Source organism: Cynocephalus volans, chromosome 2, assembly GCF_027409185.1.
Source record: "Cynocephalus volans isolate mCynVol1 chromosome 2, mCynVol1.pri, whole genome shotgun sequence".
In the NCBI taxonomy this organism is placed as follows: domain Eukaryota; kingdom Metazoa; phylum Chordata; class Mammalia; order Dermoptera; family Cynocephalidae; genus Cynocephalus; species Cynocephalus volans.
The window spans coordinates 67964233-67986158 of NC_084461.1; the positions used below are offsets into that span (position 1 = coordinate 67964233).

At 37.4% G+C, this 21926-nt stretch overlaps 1 protein-coding gene and 2 pseudogenes across 4 annotated transcripts in view; 2 read left to right on the plus strand and 1 right to left on the minus strand.

The window, feature by feature from the left end:
* ZFYVE16 (zinc finger FYVE-type containing 16) overlaps nucleotides 1-20244 on the plus strand; it is a 65600-nt gene extending 45356 nt beyond the window's left edge. For all 4 annotated transcript variants that reach the window (XM_063086188.1, XM_063086186.1, XM_063086189.1 and 1 more), the window contains 4 exons: nucleotides 15228-15390; nucleotides 16196-16301; nucleotides 17176-17343; nucleotides 19459-20244. In XM_063086188.1, coding sequence (XP_062942258.1) covers nucleotides 15228-15390; nucleotides 16196-16301; nucleotides 17176-17343; nucleotides 19459-19617 — 596 coding nt within the window. In that variant the 3' untranslated portion in view covers nucleotides 19618-20244. The remainder of the gene's footprint in view (nucleotides 1-15227; nucleotides 15391-16195; nucleotides 16302-17175; nucleotides 17344-19458) is intronic.
* Nucleotides 8630-9039, minus strand: LOC134369619 (large ribosomal subunit protein eL27-like; annotated as a pseudogene).
* On the plus strand, nucleotides 10426-10872 carry LOC134369446 (ATP synthase subunit g, mitochondrial-like; annotated as a pseudogene).
* Nucleotides 20245-21926: the final 1682 nt, after the last annotated feature.

The window sequence follows — 21926 nt, forward strand, 5'->3', positions numbered from 1 at the left end:
GTCCCGGCAGATATGGGCGACGGAGGAAAATGCTGTTGTTGTGTCTGCTGTGTAGTGCATGGCTAGGAATAGTCCTGTGATGGTTTGGAGTAGTAGGCATGTGCCTAGTAGTGAGCCGAAGTTTCATCATATTGAGATGTTTGATGGTGTGGGGAGGTCAATGAATGAGTGATTAATAATTTTTAAGAGGGGGTGTGATTTTCGGATGTTGGTCATTAGATTCTTGTAGTTGAAGTACAATGGTGGTTCTTCACATCATTGGTCATGGTTACAACCTATGTAAGAATTGTGATATATGCTGCATTTTTGTTGAGCGTTGCCTTTGTTGTTGGTTTTATGGGGTTTTCTTCAAAGCCTTCCACTATTTATGGTGGGATGGGGTTGCTTGTTAGTGGGAGGATCGGTTGTAGTATTGTGGTTAGTTTTGGGGGGGTCTTTTTTGGGGTTGATGGTGTTTTTGGTTTATCTGGGGGGTATAATGGTGGTGTTTGGGTATACTACTGCTATAGCCATTGAGGAGTATCCTGAGGCTTGGGGCTCAAATGTTGTAGTTTGGGGGGCTTTGCTGTTGGGGTTGGTGATAGAGTTGTTTGTGGTTTTGTAGATGGTATGTTATTATGATGAGGTAGAGGTTGTTATTAGTTTTAAGAGTATGGGTAATTGGGTGATTTTTGAGGGGGAGGGGGCGGGTTATTTTCATGAGGATTCTACGGGTGTGGCTGCGTTGTATAGTTATGGGTGCTGATTGGTGGTGGTGGCTGGATGGTCTTTATAGGTGTGGTTATTGTTATTGAAGTTACTCGGGGTGGTTAGATAATTAATAGTGTAGTTGTCAGGATTGTAATGAGGAAAGAAAGGAAATAAAGTTTGATTAGACCTTTTTGGTTGGAGGTGGTTGTTGCAGCTAGTACTTGGAAGTGGGGAATGTTTTGGGGGATTGCTTTTTCTAGTCAGGCTAGGTCTAGTGCTTGGGAGGCTGTGTTTGGCGTGTGGTTAGGCTAAGGCAGGGTACTGTATGATGGGTAAGGGTTGGGAAGAATCCTAGGAGGGTGGAGAAGTTGTGTGAGGGTGAGGATAGTTTGGGGGTTACGTGGAGTGAGTTTAGGCATAGTTCTAGTGCTAGGGTGAAGCCTAGAATGGTGATGAGGAGGGTGGATAGTTTAAGGTAAAGGGGTATGGTCATTTGGGGAATATTTATTGGAGGGATGCTGTTGGAGATGATAAAGCCGGTGAAGATGCTGCAGATTATTAGACGTTTGGTTGGGTTGGTCAAGTTGGGGTTGTTTTTGTTGATGTTTATCAGGGTTGGGAAGCGAGGTTGTCCTAGTAGTGTAAGAAAAATGGTCCGGGTACTGTAGGCAGCCGTGAGGGTGGTGGCAATGAGTGTGATTGTGAGGGCTCAAGCGTTGGTATACGATGTGTTTATGGTCTCGATGATTAGGTCTTTGGAGTAAAAGTCTGTTAGGAACGGCATACCTGTGAGAGCAAGGTTTCCAATGATTAGAGAGGTTGATGTGCAGGGTATGGTTTTATGTAGGCCTCCTATTTTTCGGATGTCTTGTTCGTTGTTTATGTTGTGGATAATAGAGCCAGAGCATATGAATAGTATGGCCTTGAAAAATGCGTGCATGCAGATGTGGAGGAATGCTAGATGTCGTTGGTTGATGCCAATTGTTACTGTTATTAGGCCTAATTGGCTTGAGGTGGAGAATGCGATAATTTTTTTAATATCATTTTGTGTTAAGGCACAGATTGCTGTGAATAGTGTGGTGAGGGCACCTAGGCATAGTGTTAGTGTTTGGATTGTTTTATCGTTTTCTATTAGGGGGTGGAATCGGATTAGTAGGAAAATTCCTGCTACGACTATTGTGCTAGAGTGGAGTAGGGCTGAGACAGGTGTGGGACCCTCTACTGCAGAGGGTAGTCATGGGTGCAGGCCAAATTGGGCAGACTTACCCGTTGTGGCGAGGAGAAGGCCTGTTAATGGGAGGGGGCTTGGGTTTGTGTGGAGGATGAATAGTTGTTGAAGGTCTCATGTGTTTGAATGTACAAAAAATCATGTTATAGCTAGGATGAAGCCGATGTCACCGATACAGTTGTAGAGGATTGCTTGCAGGGCTGCTGTGTTTGCGTCTGTTCGGCCATATCATCATCCAATTAAGAGAAAGGATATGATGCCTACTCCTTCTCACCCGATGAAGAGTTGGAATAGGTTGTTGGCGGAGACCAGGATTAGTATTGCGATAAGGAAGGTGAGTAGGTATTTGAAGAACTTATTGATGTTGGGGTCTGATTGCATGTATCATAGAGAGAATTCTATGATGGATCATGTAACGAAGAGGGCTACTGGGATGAAAATTATAGAGAAATAGTCCAGTTTGAAGCTAAGGGATAATTTTTGTGTTTGGATGGTGATCCAGTGTCAGTTGGAGGTGATTGTGTCCTGTCCGGAGTAAATGAAGGCTTGTCAAGAAAGAAAGTTGGGTTAAGGTTTTCATGTGGTAGGGGTAGTGTTTGTGTGTGTTGGTAAGGGTGGGGATGATGAGAATGACAAGTGAAATTATTGTTAGTGATAGGGGTAGATTTATTACTTTTACTTGGAGTTGCACCAAATTTTTGGTTCCTAAGGCCAATGGATTGCTTCTATCCTTTAAAAGTAAGAAAGCCATAGTTTTAGGTATGGTCATAAGAATTAGCAGTTCTTGGGATCTTTCTTGGTAAATAAGGGGTTTTGAGTCTCTGTTGTCAGGTTCACAGCCTATTGTTTTGTCTAAGCTATATTTACAGTGATGGGGTCTAGCTCAACCCCTAGAGCTGTTTTGGGGTTGAGGGGTAGGAGTAGAAGTGGGATGATGTGTATGAGTATCAGGGAATTCTCTTGTGTGAGGGATGGTTTGATGCTGTTGATATGATGTGTGAGAGCACCTTGTTGTGTTGTGATTAGTATAAATAGGGTGTATAGGGCCGTGATTAGCATATTGAGTCCTATGAGGATAATTATAATATTTGATCATGAGAATGATGTTATTATTACAAATAATTCTCCGATTAGGTTGATAGTTGGTGGGAGGGCTAGATTTGTCAGGGAGGCCAGTAGTCATCATGTTGCTATTAGGGGGAGCAGTGTTTGCAGTCCGCGGGCTAGGATTATAGTTCGACTGTGGGTGCGTTCGTAGTTGGAGTTTGCAAGACAGAAGAGTAGGGATGATGTAAGTCCATGGGCAACTATTAGGGCTGTTGCTCCTGTGAATCCTCAGGGTGTTTGGATTAGGATAGCTACAATTACGAGGGCCACGTGGCTGATGGATGAGTAGGCAATGAGGGATTTCAGGTCTGTCTGACGTAGGCAGATAGAGCTTGTCATGACTATTCCTCATAGGGAGAGAACAAGGAAGGGGTAGGTTATGGAGCCTGCTGGGGGGTTTAGAATGATGGTGATTCGTATCATTCCGTATCCTCCTAGTTTTAGGAGGATGGCTGCGAGAACTATGGATCCGGCGATAGGGGCTTCTACGTGTGCTTTGGGTAGTCAGAGGTGAAGTCCGTAGAGTGGTATTTTTACTATAAATGCTGTTATGCATGCTGTTCATAGGAGGGTGCTGGATCATGAGGGTAGGGGTGTTTGGGTTTAGTGTTGAAGTAGCAGTAGGTTTAATGAGCCAGTGGAGTTGTGGATATAGATTAGTATGATCAGTAGTGGTATGGATCCAAAGAGGGTGTAGAATAGGAAGTAGAGTCCTGCATTCAGTCGTCTGGTTGGTTGCCTCATTGGGTGATAATGATTAGGGTTGGGATTAGTGTTGCTTCAAATAGGATATAGAATATGATCAGTTCTGTGGTGGTAAATGTTATGATTAGGAAAATTTGTAATGAGGTTAATGTGAGGATGTATAGTTTTTTTCGAATGAGTGTTTCTTTGGAGAGGTGGTGCTGGCTTGCTATAATCATTAGGGGGAGGAGTCAGGTTGTTAATACTAGAAGGGGGATTGAAAGGGGGTCTGAGAAGAAGCTTAATGATATGGTTGTGCTATTCTCGTTGTGGTTTAAGAAAAGAAGAGTGATGAGGCTAATTAGTAGGCTGTGGGTTGTTGAGTTAATTCAGATTATATTATTGTTGGAGTACCACGTGGTAGGGATGAGTATGATTTTGGCATTGTAGGAGGTTAAGGTTTTGTACATGGTCTAGGCCATAAGTGTCAGAGATCATTACTAGAAGTGCTAGGCCCACAGCAGTCTTGCAGGCTGCAAAGATTAGGAGGATGATGGGGAGGGTATAGGATAGGGTGAAGTGTAGGTTTAGGGATAGGAGGGTAGCTAGGACGAATAGGGATAATATTATGCCTTCCAAGCATAATAGGGAGGATATAAAGTGGGATCGGTACATTAGTAGTCCTACGAGGGATATAGTGTATGCTATGATGTTAATATAAATTGGAGGCATTTAGTGGTTACGAAGTGTCACAATTTAATGGGTCGAAACCAGTTGTTTTAGTTAAACTAACTACCATATTCAGCTCATTCTAGGCCTTTTTGGGATCATTCGTAGGCTAGGCTTAGTACTAGTGTGAGAATTAGGATAAGTGCCATGGTGAGTATCAGTTTGAGGTTATTTGGGTGGCTCACGGGAGGGGTAGTAGTAAGGTAATTTCTAGATCAAATAGTAGGAATGTGATGGCTACCACGAAGAATTTTATGGAGAATGGTAAGTGGGCGGATCCTACTGGGTCAAACCCGCATTCATATGGACTTGATTTTTCTGCATAGGTATATGTTTGGGGGAGTCAGAAGGCAATGGTGATAAGTAAGAGTGCTAATGTGTTGGTTAAGAGAGTTAATGCTAGGTTTATTATTCTTTTCTGGGCTGTGACCAGATCTTATTGATTGGAAGTCAATTGTACTAGCTGATACTGAAAGAATAGGATCCTCATCAGTAAATGGAGATGTATAGGAACAGTCAGACTACATCTACGAAGTGTCAATATCAGGCTGCGGCTTCAAAGCCAAAATTGTGTTTGGATGTGAAGTGGAATTTTAGTTGGCATAGAAGACAGACGGCAAGGAAGGTGGATCCAATCATTACGTGGAGGCCGTGGAAACCTGTTGTTACGAAGAATGTTGACCTGTACACACTGTCAGAAATGGTAAAGGGGGTTTCAAGGTATTCCGAGATTTGGAAGAGTGTAAAGTAAGTGCCCAGGGAGATTGTGACGAAGAGGGCTTGGAGCATATGTTTGCAGTTTCCTTCTATGAGGCTGTGGTGGGCCCAAGTGATGGATACTCGGAGGCTAGCAGTACTAATGTGTTGAGTAGTGGAACCTCCATGGGATTGAGGGGGTTGATGCCTGCTGGTGGTCAGTAACCTCCTAGGCTGGGGGTCGGGGCTAGGCTTGAGTGGTAAAAGGCTCAGAAGAACCCGGCAAAGAAGAAAACTTCGGATGTAATAAATAGGATTATTCTGTATCGTAGTCCTGTTTGGATGATAGTTGTATGGTGGCCCTGGAAGGTGCTTTCTCATACTACATCTCGTCATCATTGGTACATGGTTAGTAGGTTAGTTAGTAATCCTAGGGTTAGTAGGGTGCTGGAATTAAAGTGGAATCATATCGTTAGGCCAGATGTTGTGAGTAAGGCGGATAGGGCTCCTGTGAGTGGTCAGGGGCTGGGATTTACTATGTGGTAGGCGTGGGTTTGGTGGGTCATTAGGTGTTGTCATGTAGGTAGAGGCTTACTAGGAGGGCAAATACGTAAGCTTGGATGAAGGCTACGGTAAGTTCGAGGATGGTGAGTAGGGTAAGGAGGGTGAAAGTAGCTGAGGCTGTCAGGGGGCTTAGGGTTGTTGGTACTAGTGTAGCATTTCCGATAAGGTGCATAAGCAGGTGGCCAGCTGTGATGTTAGCTGTTAATCGTATGGCTAGGGCTATGGGTTGGATGAAGAGGCTGATAGTTTCGATGGTTATGAGTATTGGGATAAGGGGGGTGGGTGTACCTTGGGGTAGGAGGTGGGCTAGAGATTCTTTTGTTTTGTGGCGAAAACCTAGGATCACTGTTCCGGCCCATAGGGGGATTGCTATGCCTAAGTTTAGGGATAGTTGGGAGGTGGGTGTGAATGAGTGGGGTAGTAGGCCTAGTAGGTTTGTTGAACCAACAAATAGGATTAGTGAGGTTAGTATTAAGGAACATGATTGTCCTTTGGTGTTGTGGGTTGTCATCAGTTGTTTCAGAATAAGTTGGATTAGTCATATTTGTAGGGAGGTTAGGCAATTGTTGATGAGGTGGGAGGGAAGAGGATACATTGCGTTGGGCAGGAGGATGATGAAGGCTACAATGGGTATTCCTATTAGTATGGGGGTGGTAAGAGGTGAATAAATTTTTGTTCATTTTTTTTCTGATAGGTTTGGGTGTTTTGGTATTTTAGTAATTTTTTCTGTGGGGTTAGAGGGGTAGGTGAATTTTGAGAGTTTTAGTTGAAGTATAATGAAGAGTGTTAGGATTATAAATATAATGGTGGTGAATCATGTCAAGGTATCTAGTTGTGGCATCTCACTGTGGGAAGGCCAATGCTTCCATTCTTTAACTTAAACGGTTAATGCTATTTAGCTTCACGATGTGCTTATAGTGTTAAGGTTGATCAATCTTCAAAATATTTGAGTGGGACCAGTTCAAGTATGATGGCCATGAAGCTGTGGTTTGAGCCGCAGTTTTCTGAGCATTGTCCGTAGAATAGGCCTGGTCGCATTGCTGTTAGGGTTGTTTGATTTAAACGTCCCGGAATCGCATCCGTTTTTAGGCCTAGTGAGGGTACGGTCCATGAGTGCAGCACGTCTTCGGATGAGATTAGCATGCGGATTGGGGTTTCTATCGGGAGTACTGTTCGGTTGTCTACTTCTAGGAGCTGGAGCTCCCCTGGTTTTAGGTCGGGGGTGGGGGTTATATATGAGGGGACTTATATATGAGTCGAAGTTTAGGTTTGCATAATCTGTATATTCGTAACTTCAGTACCACTGGTGGCCCATGCCTTTGACAGTTAAGAGGGGGTTATTGATTTCATCTGTTATATAGAGGATCCGTAGTGATGGAAGGGCAATTGAACTTAGGATAACAGCGGGTAAAATAGTTCGTATGGTTTCCACCATTTGGGCATTTATAGTGCTTGTGTGCGTGAGTTTTGTGGTTAATATTAGGGAAATGATATAAAGGACGAAGGAGCTGATTAGGAACACGATTATGAGGGTGTGGTCGTGGAAATATAATAGGTCCTCCATGATGGGGGAGGTGGCGTCTTCTTGTAAATAGAGCTGCAATGAACATGGGAGTACAGGTATCCCTTCGATATGATGATTTCCATTACTTTGGGTATATACTCAGCAGTGTGATTGCTAGATTGTGTGGCAGTTCTATCTGTAGTTGTTTGAGGAAGCTCTATACTGTTCTCTATTACGGCTGCACTAATTTGCAATCCCACCAACAGTGTAGGAGGGTTCCCCTTTCTCTCCACATCCTTGCTAGCATTTGTAACTCTCTTTTTGAGATTGGCCAGTCTAAGTGGCATGAGATACCTCAGTGTGGTTTTGATTTGCATTTCCCTGATGGTTAGTGATGTTGAGCATTTTTTAATGTGTCTGGTGGCCATATGTATATCTAACTTTGAGAAATGCCTGTTCAGCTCTTTTGCCCATTTTTTAATTGGGTTACTTGTTTTTTTACTGTTGTTTGCAGTTCTTGCTTTTTTGTTAAATATAGTGTACCATTTTAATTCATTTGTCACTTCCAATATTTTTTTTTTAGTTATTTCTTAGTGGTTGCCATAGGTATTACAATTGATATCTTGGCTTATAACAGATAATTCAAATACCAACTTTATTTGCATAGTATACAAAAACTTTGCTCCTATATCATTCCCTTTCTCCTCCTTTGTGCTTTTATTGTCATACAAATTACGTATTTGTACATCATGTGCCTGTCAACAGTTATTTATAATTATTGCTTTATGTAGTAAGTTGTCTTTTAAATCGAGGAGAAGAGTTAAAACCAAAAATACATTTATATTATCTTAATATTTACCTATGTAGCTACCTTACCTGTGCTCTTTATTTTTTCACATGGGCTCAAGTTACTGTCTAGTGTCCTTTCATATAAGTGTAATGGACTCCCTTTAGTATTTCTTGTAGGTCAGGTGTGCTAGCAACATATACTCTGTTTTTGTTTATCTGGGAATATCTTAATTTCTCTGTCATTTTTGAGTAGAGTTTTGCTGGATACAGAATTCCTGGTTAACAGTATTATTTTTCCTTCAGCACTCTGAATATCATTCCATTGTCTTCTTGCCTACATGATTTCTGATGAAAAGTCAGCTGTTGATTTTATTTGGGATCCTTTGTATGTGATGTTGCTGCTTTTGTGATTCTCTTTGTCTTTCTTTGTCTTTTGATTATGATTATTACATCTAGGGGTGGATCACTTTGAATTTATCCTACATTTGGAGTTCTTTACACTTCTTGGATGTGCAGATGGATGATTTCCATTATGCATGTATTGGCACTCTTGAAGATGTCCACATAGGTCTCTGAGGCTCTGTTCTCTCTCTCTTTTTTTTTTTTTTTTCTTTTTAATGACCAAATCAAAAAAACATCTAAAACCAAAACTTCTGGAAGAACCACTTGTTCTTGCCCGCCTTGTACCTCCCTTCAAACTTGACCGTGGCCTCCCATCGGGCCTTGCATTTAAGAGCAGGGTCTTTGAAGACGTCCTTGTTGACAATGTTTTATCTAAGGGGATGTCCGCAGAGTACTTTGTGGGCATGAGGTGAATGTAGTTATAAACTTTCACAAAAGATTTGATCTTTGACCTCTTGGCAATTTTCTTCTTGCCCATGTCAGCTGTCACTTTTGGAGGATAGCGGTCAATTCCAGCCACCAGAGCATGGCTGTAGGGGTGGTCTGAGGTGCCATCATCAATGTTCTTCACGATGACAGCTTTGCGACCGGAGTAGCATCTGGCCAGGACCAGCATCACTTTCCTGGGTTTCATAAACTTGCCCATTCCAGCAGCAGCCAACTGGGCCTTCTGCTGACTCTGTTCATTTTTCTTTTCTTTTTCTTTCTGTTCATCAGACTGGATAACCTCAATTGACTTATTTTCAAGTTGATTAATTCTTTCTTCTGCCTACTCAAATCTGTTGAGTTCCACTAGTCATTATTCATTTCAGTTATACTTTTGAACTTCTGAATTTATATTTGGTTCTTTTTTCTAATTTTATAATTTCTGTCTCTTCATTGATATTCTCTATTTGGTTAAACATCATTCTCATAATTTCCTTTGGTTCTTTAGATATGTTTTCCTTTAGTTCTTTTATATGTGTGTGTGTGTGTGTGTGTGTGTGTGTGTGTGTGTGTGTGTGTGTGTGTGTGTGTGTGTGTGTGTGTGTGTGTGTGTGTGTATACATATATATACACATACATATATGTATATATTTATGGCTGACCAGTACAGGGTTTGAACTCTGGACCTTGTTATCAGCACCACACTCTAAACAAATGGGCTAACCAGCCAGTCCATCTTTGAGCATATTTTAAGTAGTTGGTTTATACTTTGTCTTTAGTAATGGTGATGTCTTGGTTTCCTCAAAGACATTCTCCATTACCTGCTTTTTTCCTCCTGTGTGTAGGCCATATTTTCCTGTTTCTTTACGTCTGGTAATTTAATGTTGAAAATTGGACATTTTAAATAATTAATGTGGCAACTCTGGAGATATGATTTTCTCCCCTCCCAGGGTTTGTTTTTATTGCTGTTTGTTGTTTTATGACTTTTCTGAACCAATTATGTAAAATCTGCATTCTTTGTCATATATGGTCATTAAAGTCTGCTCAGTTAGCTTATTGGTCATCTAATAATTGAACTGAGATTTCCTTAAATGCATGGAACCAATAAGTCTCCTAGTCTTTGCTGGCAGCTTGTTAGGGCATGCCTCCAACACTTAAGTCAAGCAGTTAGCCACTGTACCTTAGCCTTCACATTGTGCTTGTGCAGAGACTCAAGGTCTATTCAAGGTAAGAGCTTAGGACCTCCTTGGGTCTTTTTTGAGCATGTTCAAAGCCTTGCACCAGCATGTGGTCTTCTGAATTCCTAGAAATATGTCAGCACTTTTCAAAGTCCTTACGGACATGTTTTTCCCCAGCTTTTCCTTTTAAGCATTTAGTTAGCCTATTTGCCTTTATTGTTATTTACTGCCACAGAGTCACAAGGTTAATCACTTTCTCTTTGCATAATCATTTGCATTTTGACAAATGCTCTCTGAAAAAAGACTTTTCTCATTGGGCAAGCTTACAGTCAGGTCAAGTAAAGACAGCCATGTTTGACTTGTCAAATACTGAGAGTTCTCTGGTAATGAGACTTTGAAGGACTTTCAGTGCCCTTCTCCCCTCTCTGATGGCTACCAGGCAGCTGGTTTTCAAAGTTTCTGCTGAGCTGGGGCAAAGAGGATGGAACAGGGCGAGCTCGCTATTCTTATCAAGAGTCAGGCTTCCAGCTGTTCATGGCCACAGGCTGTCCATTCTAGAACCATGGGGCCAGTTTGTCCATAACCTCACAGAGAAGGCCCCAGCACTGGTTAATGCTGCTGTGACTTACTTGAAACCTTGATTGGCCACATTTTGGTACTATGCCAAGATTGCACTGCCTCCTCTAAATGCTACTGAGATCTTTACAGCTATTCAGAGCCTGAAAAAAGTAGTAAATAGTGCTCAAACTGGTAGCTTTAAACAGCTCACAGTTAAGAAAGCTATGCTGCATGGTTTGGTGGCCACTGAGGTGTAGATGTCATTTTGTATCAGAGACATCATAGGCAAGTGTGGTATCACTGGCTATAATGTTTGAAGACCAATCTTTAACATCTGATTATATTTGATTTTTTTGAGTGTTCATGGGCCATGTGTGACCAAACTGCTATCTGAATAAAATAAGATGTGTCAAAAATTTTTAAAAAGATTCATTCATTTAATAAACACTCCTCAGATTGCTGTAAGCTTTTGGTCAGTTTCCAGAGTTCTGAAAGAGTTGCTTCTGATACTTTCTGTCAGTTTCCTCATTCCTTTTTGGGGGGAAAAGTATTTTCAGAGGTTCTTAATCTGGTCACTTTCAGTAATGTCATTCCCCATACTATCTAGCTTTATAGGAACCCCTTTCATCCCTGATGTCATACATACCTTATTCTTTTCAAGAGTTCCTGGCCAGTCTAAACCCTTTGATTTTCCATATTAATTTTAGGATAAACTTGTCAGATTTACAGAAGGTCCACTGGAATTTTTATTGGGATTGCATTAAATCATTAGTTTAATTTTGAGAAAATGGGCATATTTGTTATTTTCAGTACATGGACTACTATAGGTCATTTAATTCAATAAAATTTATAGATTTCTGTTTTAGGCCTTGCATATCTTGATTTATTCCTGTACCTTATGGATTTTATAGCTGATGTAAATGGTATCTTTTTTTTTAACTAAATTTTTTATCTATTGGTGTATAGAAATACATTTATTTCTGTATTTTTTTCTTATAACCAGCTACATTGATAAACTCTTATGTATAATTATTTCTAGATTTTTTTAGATTTTTCTATGTAGCTAATTATATCCTCTAATAATAATGGTAATTTTGCTTTTTTCTTCCCAATCCTTATGCTTTTTATTCCTCTTGGATAATGGTTAGCACTCCTAATACAATAGAAGTAGTGATCATAAACACTCCTATCTAGACCCATGTTTGTCAATTAATAACTTTTAAAAAAAAATGAGCTTTATGATTTCTGTGTGCCATTATCTGTTGTTCTGATGATGGAATGTGAAATACCCAATTATATTTCTTATTTGTTATCACACATCTTCCAGACTTTTTTTTTTTTTTTTTTTTTTTTTTTGTATTTTACTATTGTTGTCGTTTTTTATTGCTGGTTTTGATTTTGCTCCAGTTTTCATGGCAGCAATTTGCCCTATAACCTCAGTTTTGTTTTTTTTTTAATTTTTTTTATTATTATTATTATTATTTTTGTTGTTGTTGTTTTTTTCGTGACCGGCACTCAGCCAGTGAGTGTACCGGCCAGTCCTATATAGGATCCGAACCCGCGGCGGGAGCGTCGCCGCGCTCCCAGCGCAGCACTCTACCAAGTGCGCCACGGGCTCGGCCCTAACCTCAGTTTTTTGATACACCTAAGAATGCATCTAACTTGTTTGTTATCAGTTTGTTCAGCTTTTTCATTGTTATTCTGAGGATGGGACTTCCAAGCTCTTTACATATTGGAGCAGAAACTGGAAGTCTGTTAGCATTTTTTGCAGTACAAATGCTGGCTTTCATTATCTCAACCTGTCTGTTTCATTCTCATTTTCAAACAATTTTTGCTAGATATAGAATTCTGCTTTGAAAGTTTTTATTCTCTTTTAGTATCTTAAAGATGCTGTTTGTCTTCTGACCTCCATTGTTTTTCTTTTTTTTTTAATTCTATTTTGTTGTGATAAGAACATTTAACGAGATCTATCCTCTTAACACATTTTTAAGAGTATAATACATTATTGTGGATGATTGGTACCATGTTGTATAGTAGGTCTCTACAGCATATTCATCTTGCTTTATTGAAACTTTATGCCTGTTCATTAGCAACACCCCATTTGCCCCTTCTTTCAGCCCCTGGCTACCAGCTTTCTACTATTAGTTCTGTTTGACTATGTACCTCATATAAATGAGATCCTGCAGTATTTGTCTTCTGTGACTGGATTATTTTACTTAGCATAATGTCCTCAAGGTTCATCCATATTGTCCATATTGCAGAGTTTCCATATTTTTTAAGGCTGAATAGTATTTCACTGTTTGTATATACCACATTTTCTTCTGTTTCTCTGCCAATGGACATTTAGGTTGTTTCTATTTCTTTGCTCTTGTGAAGAATGCTGCAATGAACATTGGAATATCTTTTTCAGATCCTAATTTCAATTCTTTTGGATACTCAGAAGTAGAATTGCTGGATAATGTGGTAGTTATATTTTTAATTTTTTGAGGAACCTCTGGCCTCCAAAGTTTCTAATGAGGAATCAGCAATAATTCTATATTTGTTTTTCTGTATTTAATGTACCCCTTTACGCAGTCTGTTTTTAAGATATTCTCTTTATCTTTGGTTTTTACTGGCTTAATTGTAGTGTGCCTAGATGGTTGTCTTTGCACTTATCCCACTCGTCATTTATTGAGCTTCTCAGATATATGAGTCAATATTTTTCATCAAGGCTGGTAGGTTAGCTCAGTTGGTTAGAGCACGATCAAGGGTTCAGAACCCCATACTGGCCAGCCACCAAAAATAAGAAAAAAAGGAAAAAAAATTTTTCCTTCAAATTTGGGGAATTTGTAACCATTATTCTTTTCTATTCTAATCTCTCTTTTCCTTCTGGGATTGGGCAGGGGGGAGTGTGTGTGTGCGTATCATCCCACACAGGTCCTTGATGCTCTTCATTTTTCTTCAATCTTTTTGTCCTTCAGATTGGATAATTTTTATTGTTCTTTCTTCATACTCTCTGATTCTTTCTTTGGGCATCTTCAGTCTACCATTGGAGCTATCCATTGAGGTATCAATTACAGGCAGATTGCATTTTTTAGTTGTAGAATTTTTTTTCCAGTTTCTATTTCCCTGTTAAGATTTATTATCTGTTTATTCATTTAGCCCATATTTGCTTTCTATTGTTTGAATGTGTTTCCTTTAGGTCTTTGAATATGTTTATAATAGCTATTTTAAAATGTTTGTGTGCTTAATTGGCCATCTCAGGGTTGGTTTCAGTTGCTTAGGGGTCACACTGTCCTGTTTCTGTCTAGTAACTTTTTATTGTTTTGTCATTATTGATATGTTTTAGAGACTAGATTTTATTAGCTTTTGCTGAAGAAGTTTCATGTTGTAGGAGACATTTTCATGGTTGATCATCTTAAGCTTGTGTAGACTTAATTTTTCACTTTGCTAAGATGGATCCGTGGAAATCCTAAGGTGTTTACCAATCCCCTTTAATTTGGCAGGACTCAGTCTTCAGACCTGCTTTGTCTGTTGTCTTAGTCCGTTTTGTGTTGCTATAACAGAATACCTGAGACTGGGTAATTTATAAAGAAAATGAAATTTATTGCTTACAGTTTCTGAGGCTGGGAAGTCCAAAGTCCATGTGGTGGTAGTGACAGTGATTCAGGGATCTCACATTGCAAGATGGTGGAGGTAGAGAGAGCAGAGAGAGAGAAAGACAGACTCTCCTCCCTCTTCTTTTAAAGCCCTCAGAACCACACCCCTGACCACCATTTTTAATCCATTCACTACTGCATGGTCCTACAATCCAATCACCTCTTCAGGGCTCCACCTTTTGATTATCAGGATAGGATTTCCCACCCTCTTAACAGTCACAGTGGGGGCTAAGTTTCTAATACATAAAACTTGGGAGACAATTCAAGCTTCAGTGAGTTTGGGGGGGACATAACTCAATCCACTACACCTGTAAATTTTGTAATGGCTTTGTTTTGGCTTTGCTACAGTGCTTGTTAATAAGGAGTTAATAAGGTCTCTCAACTTTGGTTGGTCCAGACCACTAGTATCTCCCAACATTGTTTGACCTCTATTCTCTCTGTTTTGTTCTCAACACTGTAACAGCTGTTCTATGTTAGGCCTTGTCTAGTCTCACTCTGTTAACGTGTCTCCAGTTCTAATCCAGGGACTCCAAAGTCTTACAATCTTCTGATGCCCTCCTCTTCAGTATCTTGACCTCAGATTCTAGGCTCCATCTAACTCTGGGTTTTCAGCCCAATAGAGCCACTTTAGTCTTAGTGGGTCATCATGAGGAAATTGCCCCTGGCAGACTGTCTGGCATTTGTGGGCTTACCTCTTGAGATTAACTCTAGGGACCTCAGTATTGCACTGCCTATTGCCCAGTACCTGAAAACCTCATGCATTTTGTCTAATTTTATGGTTGGTTGTCAGAAAGGGCAAAGTTATTTTATCACAGCCAGAAGCAGAAATTGTAATCTTTATTTAACCTTTTTTAAAAAAGAATCTTTAACTTTGTGAAATATTTTTATTTCCTAGTGGAAAACAACCATTAAGATTATTAACAGATTTAAAGCTTAGATCTTGCACAGAATATATTTTGATAGTAAATTTTATGGTTTAGACATACAAACTGATAATTAGCAAAAGAAATGTGAAACATAACTCTCATTTCTAGATGGCTTAATGGTACAAATAACTCCAGAGACCATGGATGGCTTGCGGCTAGCTCTACGAGAGCAAAAAGACTTTAAAATTACATGTGGGAAAGTTGATGCAGTAGACCCTACAGAATCTGTGGAAATCTGCTGGGTAGATTCTGAAGAAAAAAGAAACAATGGGTAGGAATTTTTTGTTACTAAAATGTAATTGATTTGATGGAAGGGGAAGGATAAAAACACCCTGTTAATAAAATTATTTTATGAATGCATATTGAATTATACCATTAATTCAAATGCTTATGCTCCAATTAATAGATGCAGTCTGTTTTTTCAAATATGTACCTAACCGCCTCATGAGTGTTTTCTTGGCCAGAATGCTATAAATTATTAAAGGATGGTTAACTTGGAAGGGGGCCAGTAGTAAAACATCCACTGTGTAGTAGTGTGGGCTTGATGCCAGGGCTGACAAAGGCAAGACAGTTCGGTATGATTCCGAATTATTTTGATTCACTATAAATACAAACTGGATTTAATAATATACATTAGAGGCTTTACAAATTATTACTGCCACTTCTCCTTTTCAGTTACCCATTTTCTTTCTTTTTTGGAGATTGACTAAGGGATCTGGAGCAAAGAAGGAAGAGGGCTAATGCTGAAACATTCCAAAATAGAGTTTTTGAATTCATAAGACAGCTTTTCTTTTAGGAGACTAGCTTAGGTATTCTAAACCTCAGGTCTGAATTGAGCATATGAAAAAGGAGATACAATTTATTGATGAACAAAAAAAAGATTACTACACAATTAAGAAATCTTGATAAATGACTATGAACTACAGATTTATTTTGTGTATAACTGAGATACTTGTTGCTGCTTTAAATTTAGAACTTTCATAATTTTTTTCCTCATTCCATTTGTTCAAATCTAATAATTCATCTCATAAAAAGCACTTTGGTAATAATTCTGTTGTATTATGTTTTATTCATAGTGTTATCAGTTCAGTGGATGGAATATCATTACAAGGATTTCCAAGTGAAAAAATAAAACTGGAAGCAGATTTTGAAAATGATGAGAAGAGTGTAAAGTGTACTGAGGTAACTGAGAGAAAAGGTCCTGTCCCTTTACGTGGTGTGTTTGGATTTTTTTTTTATTAGTTGAACGGGGGATCGTGCATACTCAACCTCTGAATGTTTAAATGTAGCTTATTACACTTTTTACGTTACACTTTGAGATACACACATATTGCCACCCCTGACTGTCTCTTATACACCGGATTTGGATTTCCACAGGCTTATTTCAGGCTATCCTATGGTGGTACAATTAAGTTCTGGCAGCATTGCCATCTTTATATTGTAATATGTTATTTGACCATATTATTTTCATTTTCCTTATTTTACAAAAAATATTTTGACATAATTTATAATCACCATTCACATATAAAAGTTATTTTTGCATGTTCTAATTATTTTTTAAAATAAGAGGATGTGAAAGTATATAACTATAGATTCTCAACCCTTTAGTCTAGCTCCTTATTCTCCCTCATTCTCACCCTCCCTGGTCAGGCAATCAGTGTTTTCCATTTCTTATATATTCTTTGTGATTTTATGCATGTACAAGATAGAAACAATAGAGAATATAGAAACTATAGAAAATTGTTTGATCTTAACTTCATATAGATGTCCTTATAAGGGTGGACTCATTAGTACCTTCTCTAAACTGAGTTAATAAGGCTTTCATTGCTGTAAGTTAACTTCAGTCAAAAAGAGCCTAGCCATTCTCAAATATCATAACCTTTGAAGTTTTTATTTATAGTCTGGATCAGGCTATAGATATAGAATGCTCTCAACTAGTGATTTTCATGGTACTAACATTAGAAATTTATTAAAATTGAATTGAAAGCAGTAATTGTATTTTTAAACTTATTTTTAATCTTAATCATGACTTGCTTCCTAATTAAATACATTTCAGGTGTTCTACTTTCTAAAGGATCAGGACTTAACTATTTTATCAACTCGTTATCAGTTTGCAAAAGAAATAGCCATGGCTTGTAGTGCTGCTCTGTGCCCTCACCTGAAAACTCTAAAGTGTAATGGGATGAATAAAATTGGACTCAGAGTTTCCATTGACACTGATATGGTGAGGCATGTTTTTGTGATGTATTTTTGAAATGAATGTATCATATATTAAAATAATCAATAGTTTCTCTTCTTTTTGTAACCTTTTATCTTGGGATGTAAGAAGGAAATTAAAATTTGTTGAACATCAAATGTATGCTACACACTTTGCACACATTATTCCTATTAATCTCCATAACAGGGGTCAGCAAAGTTTTTTTTTTATAAAAGGCCAGACTGTAAATATTTTAGGCATTGTAGGCTGTATGGTTTCTTTCACAACTACTCAACTCTGCCATTACAGTGGGAAAGCAGCCATTGACAGTATGTAAACAAACGAGTGTGGCTGTGTTCCAGGGAAAGTTTGTTTACCAGCAGGGCCAATTTTGGCCTGCAGGCCATAGTTTGCTGACCCCTGCTCCATGACTAGCCTACCTGATAGGTAGGTTTTTTATTTGCTTTTTCTGACTAGATTCTATATTTACATGATTTAAAGTTTACAAAGCCTAAAAGTGTATGTATAAAGATACTTCAAAAAGTTCATGGAAGGATTCATATTATAAGTGCATTTTTCCACAAACATTTTGAAGTATACTCATATAACAGGACTACCTCACTGAACATTTCCAGAGAGCAGCATTCACACTGTATTCCCTGGAGATAATAACTCTAGACTACAATGTAAGTGGTTCCCAGTAGAGTTGTGTAAGGGAAGAGCCCTGGAAAGATCTTCCTACCCTTGACTCCTAACCCCTTAGTTCACCTCTATACTCCCCCTCATCTTCCCTCTCTGGTCAAGCAATCAGTGTTACTCATTTCTTATGTATTCTCTATGATTTTTATGTATGTACAAGTAAATAAATGTGTGTCCTTTTCATCCTCTCTCTTTTACACTATTTTTTTTTACCATGCTTCTTTAACTTAATATATCTTAGAGATATTACGTATTAGTACATATTCCTTTTCACAGTTGCATAGTAGTAGTTGATTATATAAAGGTACCATACTACTACTACTTCATGCATATTTGATATATGTTGATTGACATTTACATTGTCTACAATATTTTGCTTTTGTATATGTGTGAGTATATCCATAAGAAAAATTCCTAGAAGTAGAATTGCCAGGTCTGAGTTATGTACTTATTAGATTTTACCATATTGCCCCAAATAGAGGTTGTGCCAATTTATATTTCCATCAGCAGTTTGTGAGAGAGCTCTTTCCCCTACATCCTTATCAAAGCATTATGTAATCAAACTTTTGAACTTTGACAGTTTGATAGGTAAAAAATGATACCCCAGTATTATTTTAATATGCATTTCTTTTAACAATGAGTAATAATCATTTTACAAGTAAGGGCCTTTTTGTTGTTGTTGTTGCAGCTGGCCGGTATGGGGACCCAAACCCTTGAGGGCCATTTTTTTTTCTTTGAACTTTCAGTTCATATCTGTTAGGTATATTTATTTCATAACTGTTTCCAACATCCAATATAGATTTTCAAAGCAGATTCTTCATTAGAAAGGTTAATCTAAACATGGGTGAGTTCATATGCTAAAGGTTTGTTTTTTTCCAGCCAGGATATTATACTGATAGTTCTTATTGGAAAGAGGAAAATGGTTTTTATTCTCACTATTAAAAGCACCCTTTTCAAGGAAGCACCTGATAATTATTTGTTATTTGAGTAAGCACTGTTTTCTTTTTTAGTCAAATGTATTAAAATGTAATTTTCACCATCAATATTAAATTCTAATATTAAATATTATTGCAATAACAAATGTGAAATATTTTTTAGTTTTTTTAATACCATGCATTTTTTTATTTAATTGGTGTTGGTAATTATTCAAAACCTCAGGCCTGCAATGTGTTTATATGTTCACTAAGAGAAATCCTAAAGTATGAAGTAGTAGAAATTTCATTTTTATGATATCTGTGGGAGGGACAATGATAATTTATATAGTAGATGGATAAAATAAATATAGGAAAATGAACTTTTTTTCAAATAATATATCAAATATTTTATTAACATGCTTAAATTGAATGGTATTTTAAAATATTTTAATTATTTTGTATTCATCTGCTGAGCTAAACAAGATTGCTCATTTTCTAGGATTGTCTGATCAAGATATTCTTTTTCCAGGTTGAATTTCAGGCAGGATCTGAAGGCCACCTTCTGCCTCAGCATTATCTAAATGATCTCGATAGTGCTCTGATACCCGTGATCCACAGTGGGACCTCCAACTCTAGTTTACCATTGGAAATAGAATTAGTATTTTTCATTATAGAAAATCTTTTTTAGCAAAAGGATATGTGACATATTACATACTGCAAGCTGATTTGTTAAAACCAACTCCAGCACTAAAGCTGAAATGCCACAAACACTAAAAATAAATGTTTGATGTTTGAAATATGTAAGCTTTGCTTTTTAGGCAGGAGTGATCTTTTTAAGTCATTAGCACAATATTTAAATATCTAAAAATTTAAGAAATCCACAGTTTTTGAAGCTTTACACTTAATACAAGTACTAAAAAGACAAGGATTTCTTCTGCCTTTAAAAATTTGTAGGATTTACTATGTTATTTAAACGCTAAGCCAAAGTACCTGCACTTAGGTATACCTCTTTATGTCAAGAACAGTTTTAATGAAGGCTTTTTTCAGATGTAACCTCATGAAGGAAATATCTGTTTTGTGTATATGCAAGTTGGAATACTGGTTTCTAAAATCTGTTAAAATGTACTTCAGTGGCACAGACCAGTTTCAAGATCTTAGACTTTTAAATCTTTGAATAAAGCCAATAACATTTGTATAATTGGACTGGAGACCTACCTCCATGATTAGATAAACTCTGATTACTTGGATTAAAATCAGAATTTTGCCTTTTTTCTTCTCAAATTATTTTATATATATATATCATTTTTCCTGATTAAATGGGTATTCTTAAAATAATCGTGGGTGCTTCAGGATTTTGTGCTTCTATATTTAAGAATATTGTTTTTATAGCAAGAACATATGATTTGGTATGTGTTTTATAAATCTTTAATAATTTATAAATAAGTAATATTTTTGTATCATTGCATTATTTTTTCCTCCTTTCCTTCCAAAGTATACCACTATATTTACTACTTCTAGGAGTAATTAAGAATAGGCCAGATGACTCTTGAAGTAGTCATTATGTAGCAATAAATGAAGCCTGAAACAGGTTTTTTTTAACATCCACTTCAGTCAACTCTGCACATTTTCATTGCCTCCAATATATTAAATATAAATTTTTAATGAACTAATTACTTTTGCATATTTTTAATTCTTTATATGGTAGTTATTTTTTATAACAGGGTATTAACAAGTTAAAGTCTATGTATTTGAAACTTTTACAGAGTTTTCCTCTTGAAACAGCGAAAAAAAAAGGTAAAGGGCATATTTTAGTCCTGTATTGTAGTCGTGTCATTTAAGTTATATAAAATCTAATCATTATTTAAATGCATTATTTATTCTTACATGGAATATATATTTTTTGTATCAAAAACACTCATATGTCAAGAAAAAGAAACTACACTAAGTAGCCCTGTTTTAAAAAAAATATGAAGCATCTCAGCTTGAAGATGGAGTCAAGGTTATAACTCAGGACCTGAGGTCTCAAGCTAGGAGAGACCAAGAATTTTAATCCATCTGGGCATATGCTTCCTACTGAATCACATTTGTAGTACTATCCAAAGACACAGTTTGGAGGAGAATATCAGTCTTCTGGAAATAGCTACTTCATAAACAATGTAAAATGCTGCAGATATTAAATAAAATGGCAACATGTAATAACTTGTGAAATTTATGAAATGGTATAAGATAAAAATGATTGAATATCAAACTCAATTTATGTTTTCTTTATATAGTGTGTTTAATTTGCAATGCAAGTAATTGCACAATCTATGAATACTGAACTTACCTTAAAATAACCAAATGGTGAAGACTCTTCCATGATGGGATAGATTTGTATTTGTTTTTGTAAAGTCTCTACATTCAATAAAAATTAGAATTATGTGCCTAAATTTTGGAGGCACATTTTAAAGTAATGTATTCTTTGTAGATGTATAATATGTTTCTGGATGCATTTGTTAATTGTTTGGTCATGTTCTTCACATTGGTACTTAATTGGAAATTTTAGTTTTTTTAAGGGTGAAGAAATAGAATGGCTCTCTGTATTCAGTCTGCAATGATCTATTTTTGGTCTTATGCCTTTTAATGCTACTCTTTCTCTGAATTTTGAAATAGGAAGTAAAATCTAGCCCATTTGTTTTCTGCAGCTGTCCAACAAACTTTGTGTGTTATTGTGACTTGCTGTGTGCAGAGCACTTTGTTAGGTTTCTAAGTAAAAATTGCTAAAAATGATTAATTGTTCTGACAGAATTAGAAATTTCTTATCAACATTTATGGATTCCATGCCCCAAGTAATGGCATGTGTTAAGTGCAGAGAATGCCAACAGGAAAAGTAAAATTTGGCCATGTAGGAATAAAGATGCAATTGTGGGAAATTTCCTATTTCCAGAAATCACATACTAGGATATTTAGATCCATGCTCCTGCTGAAAACAACCAAAGCTGATTAAAATACAAAAAG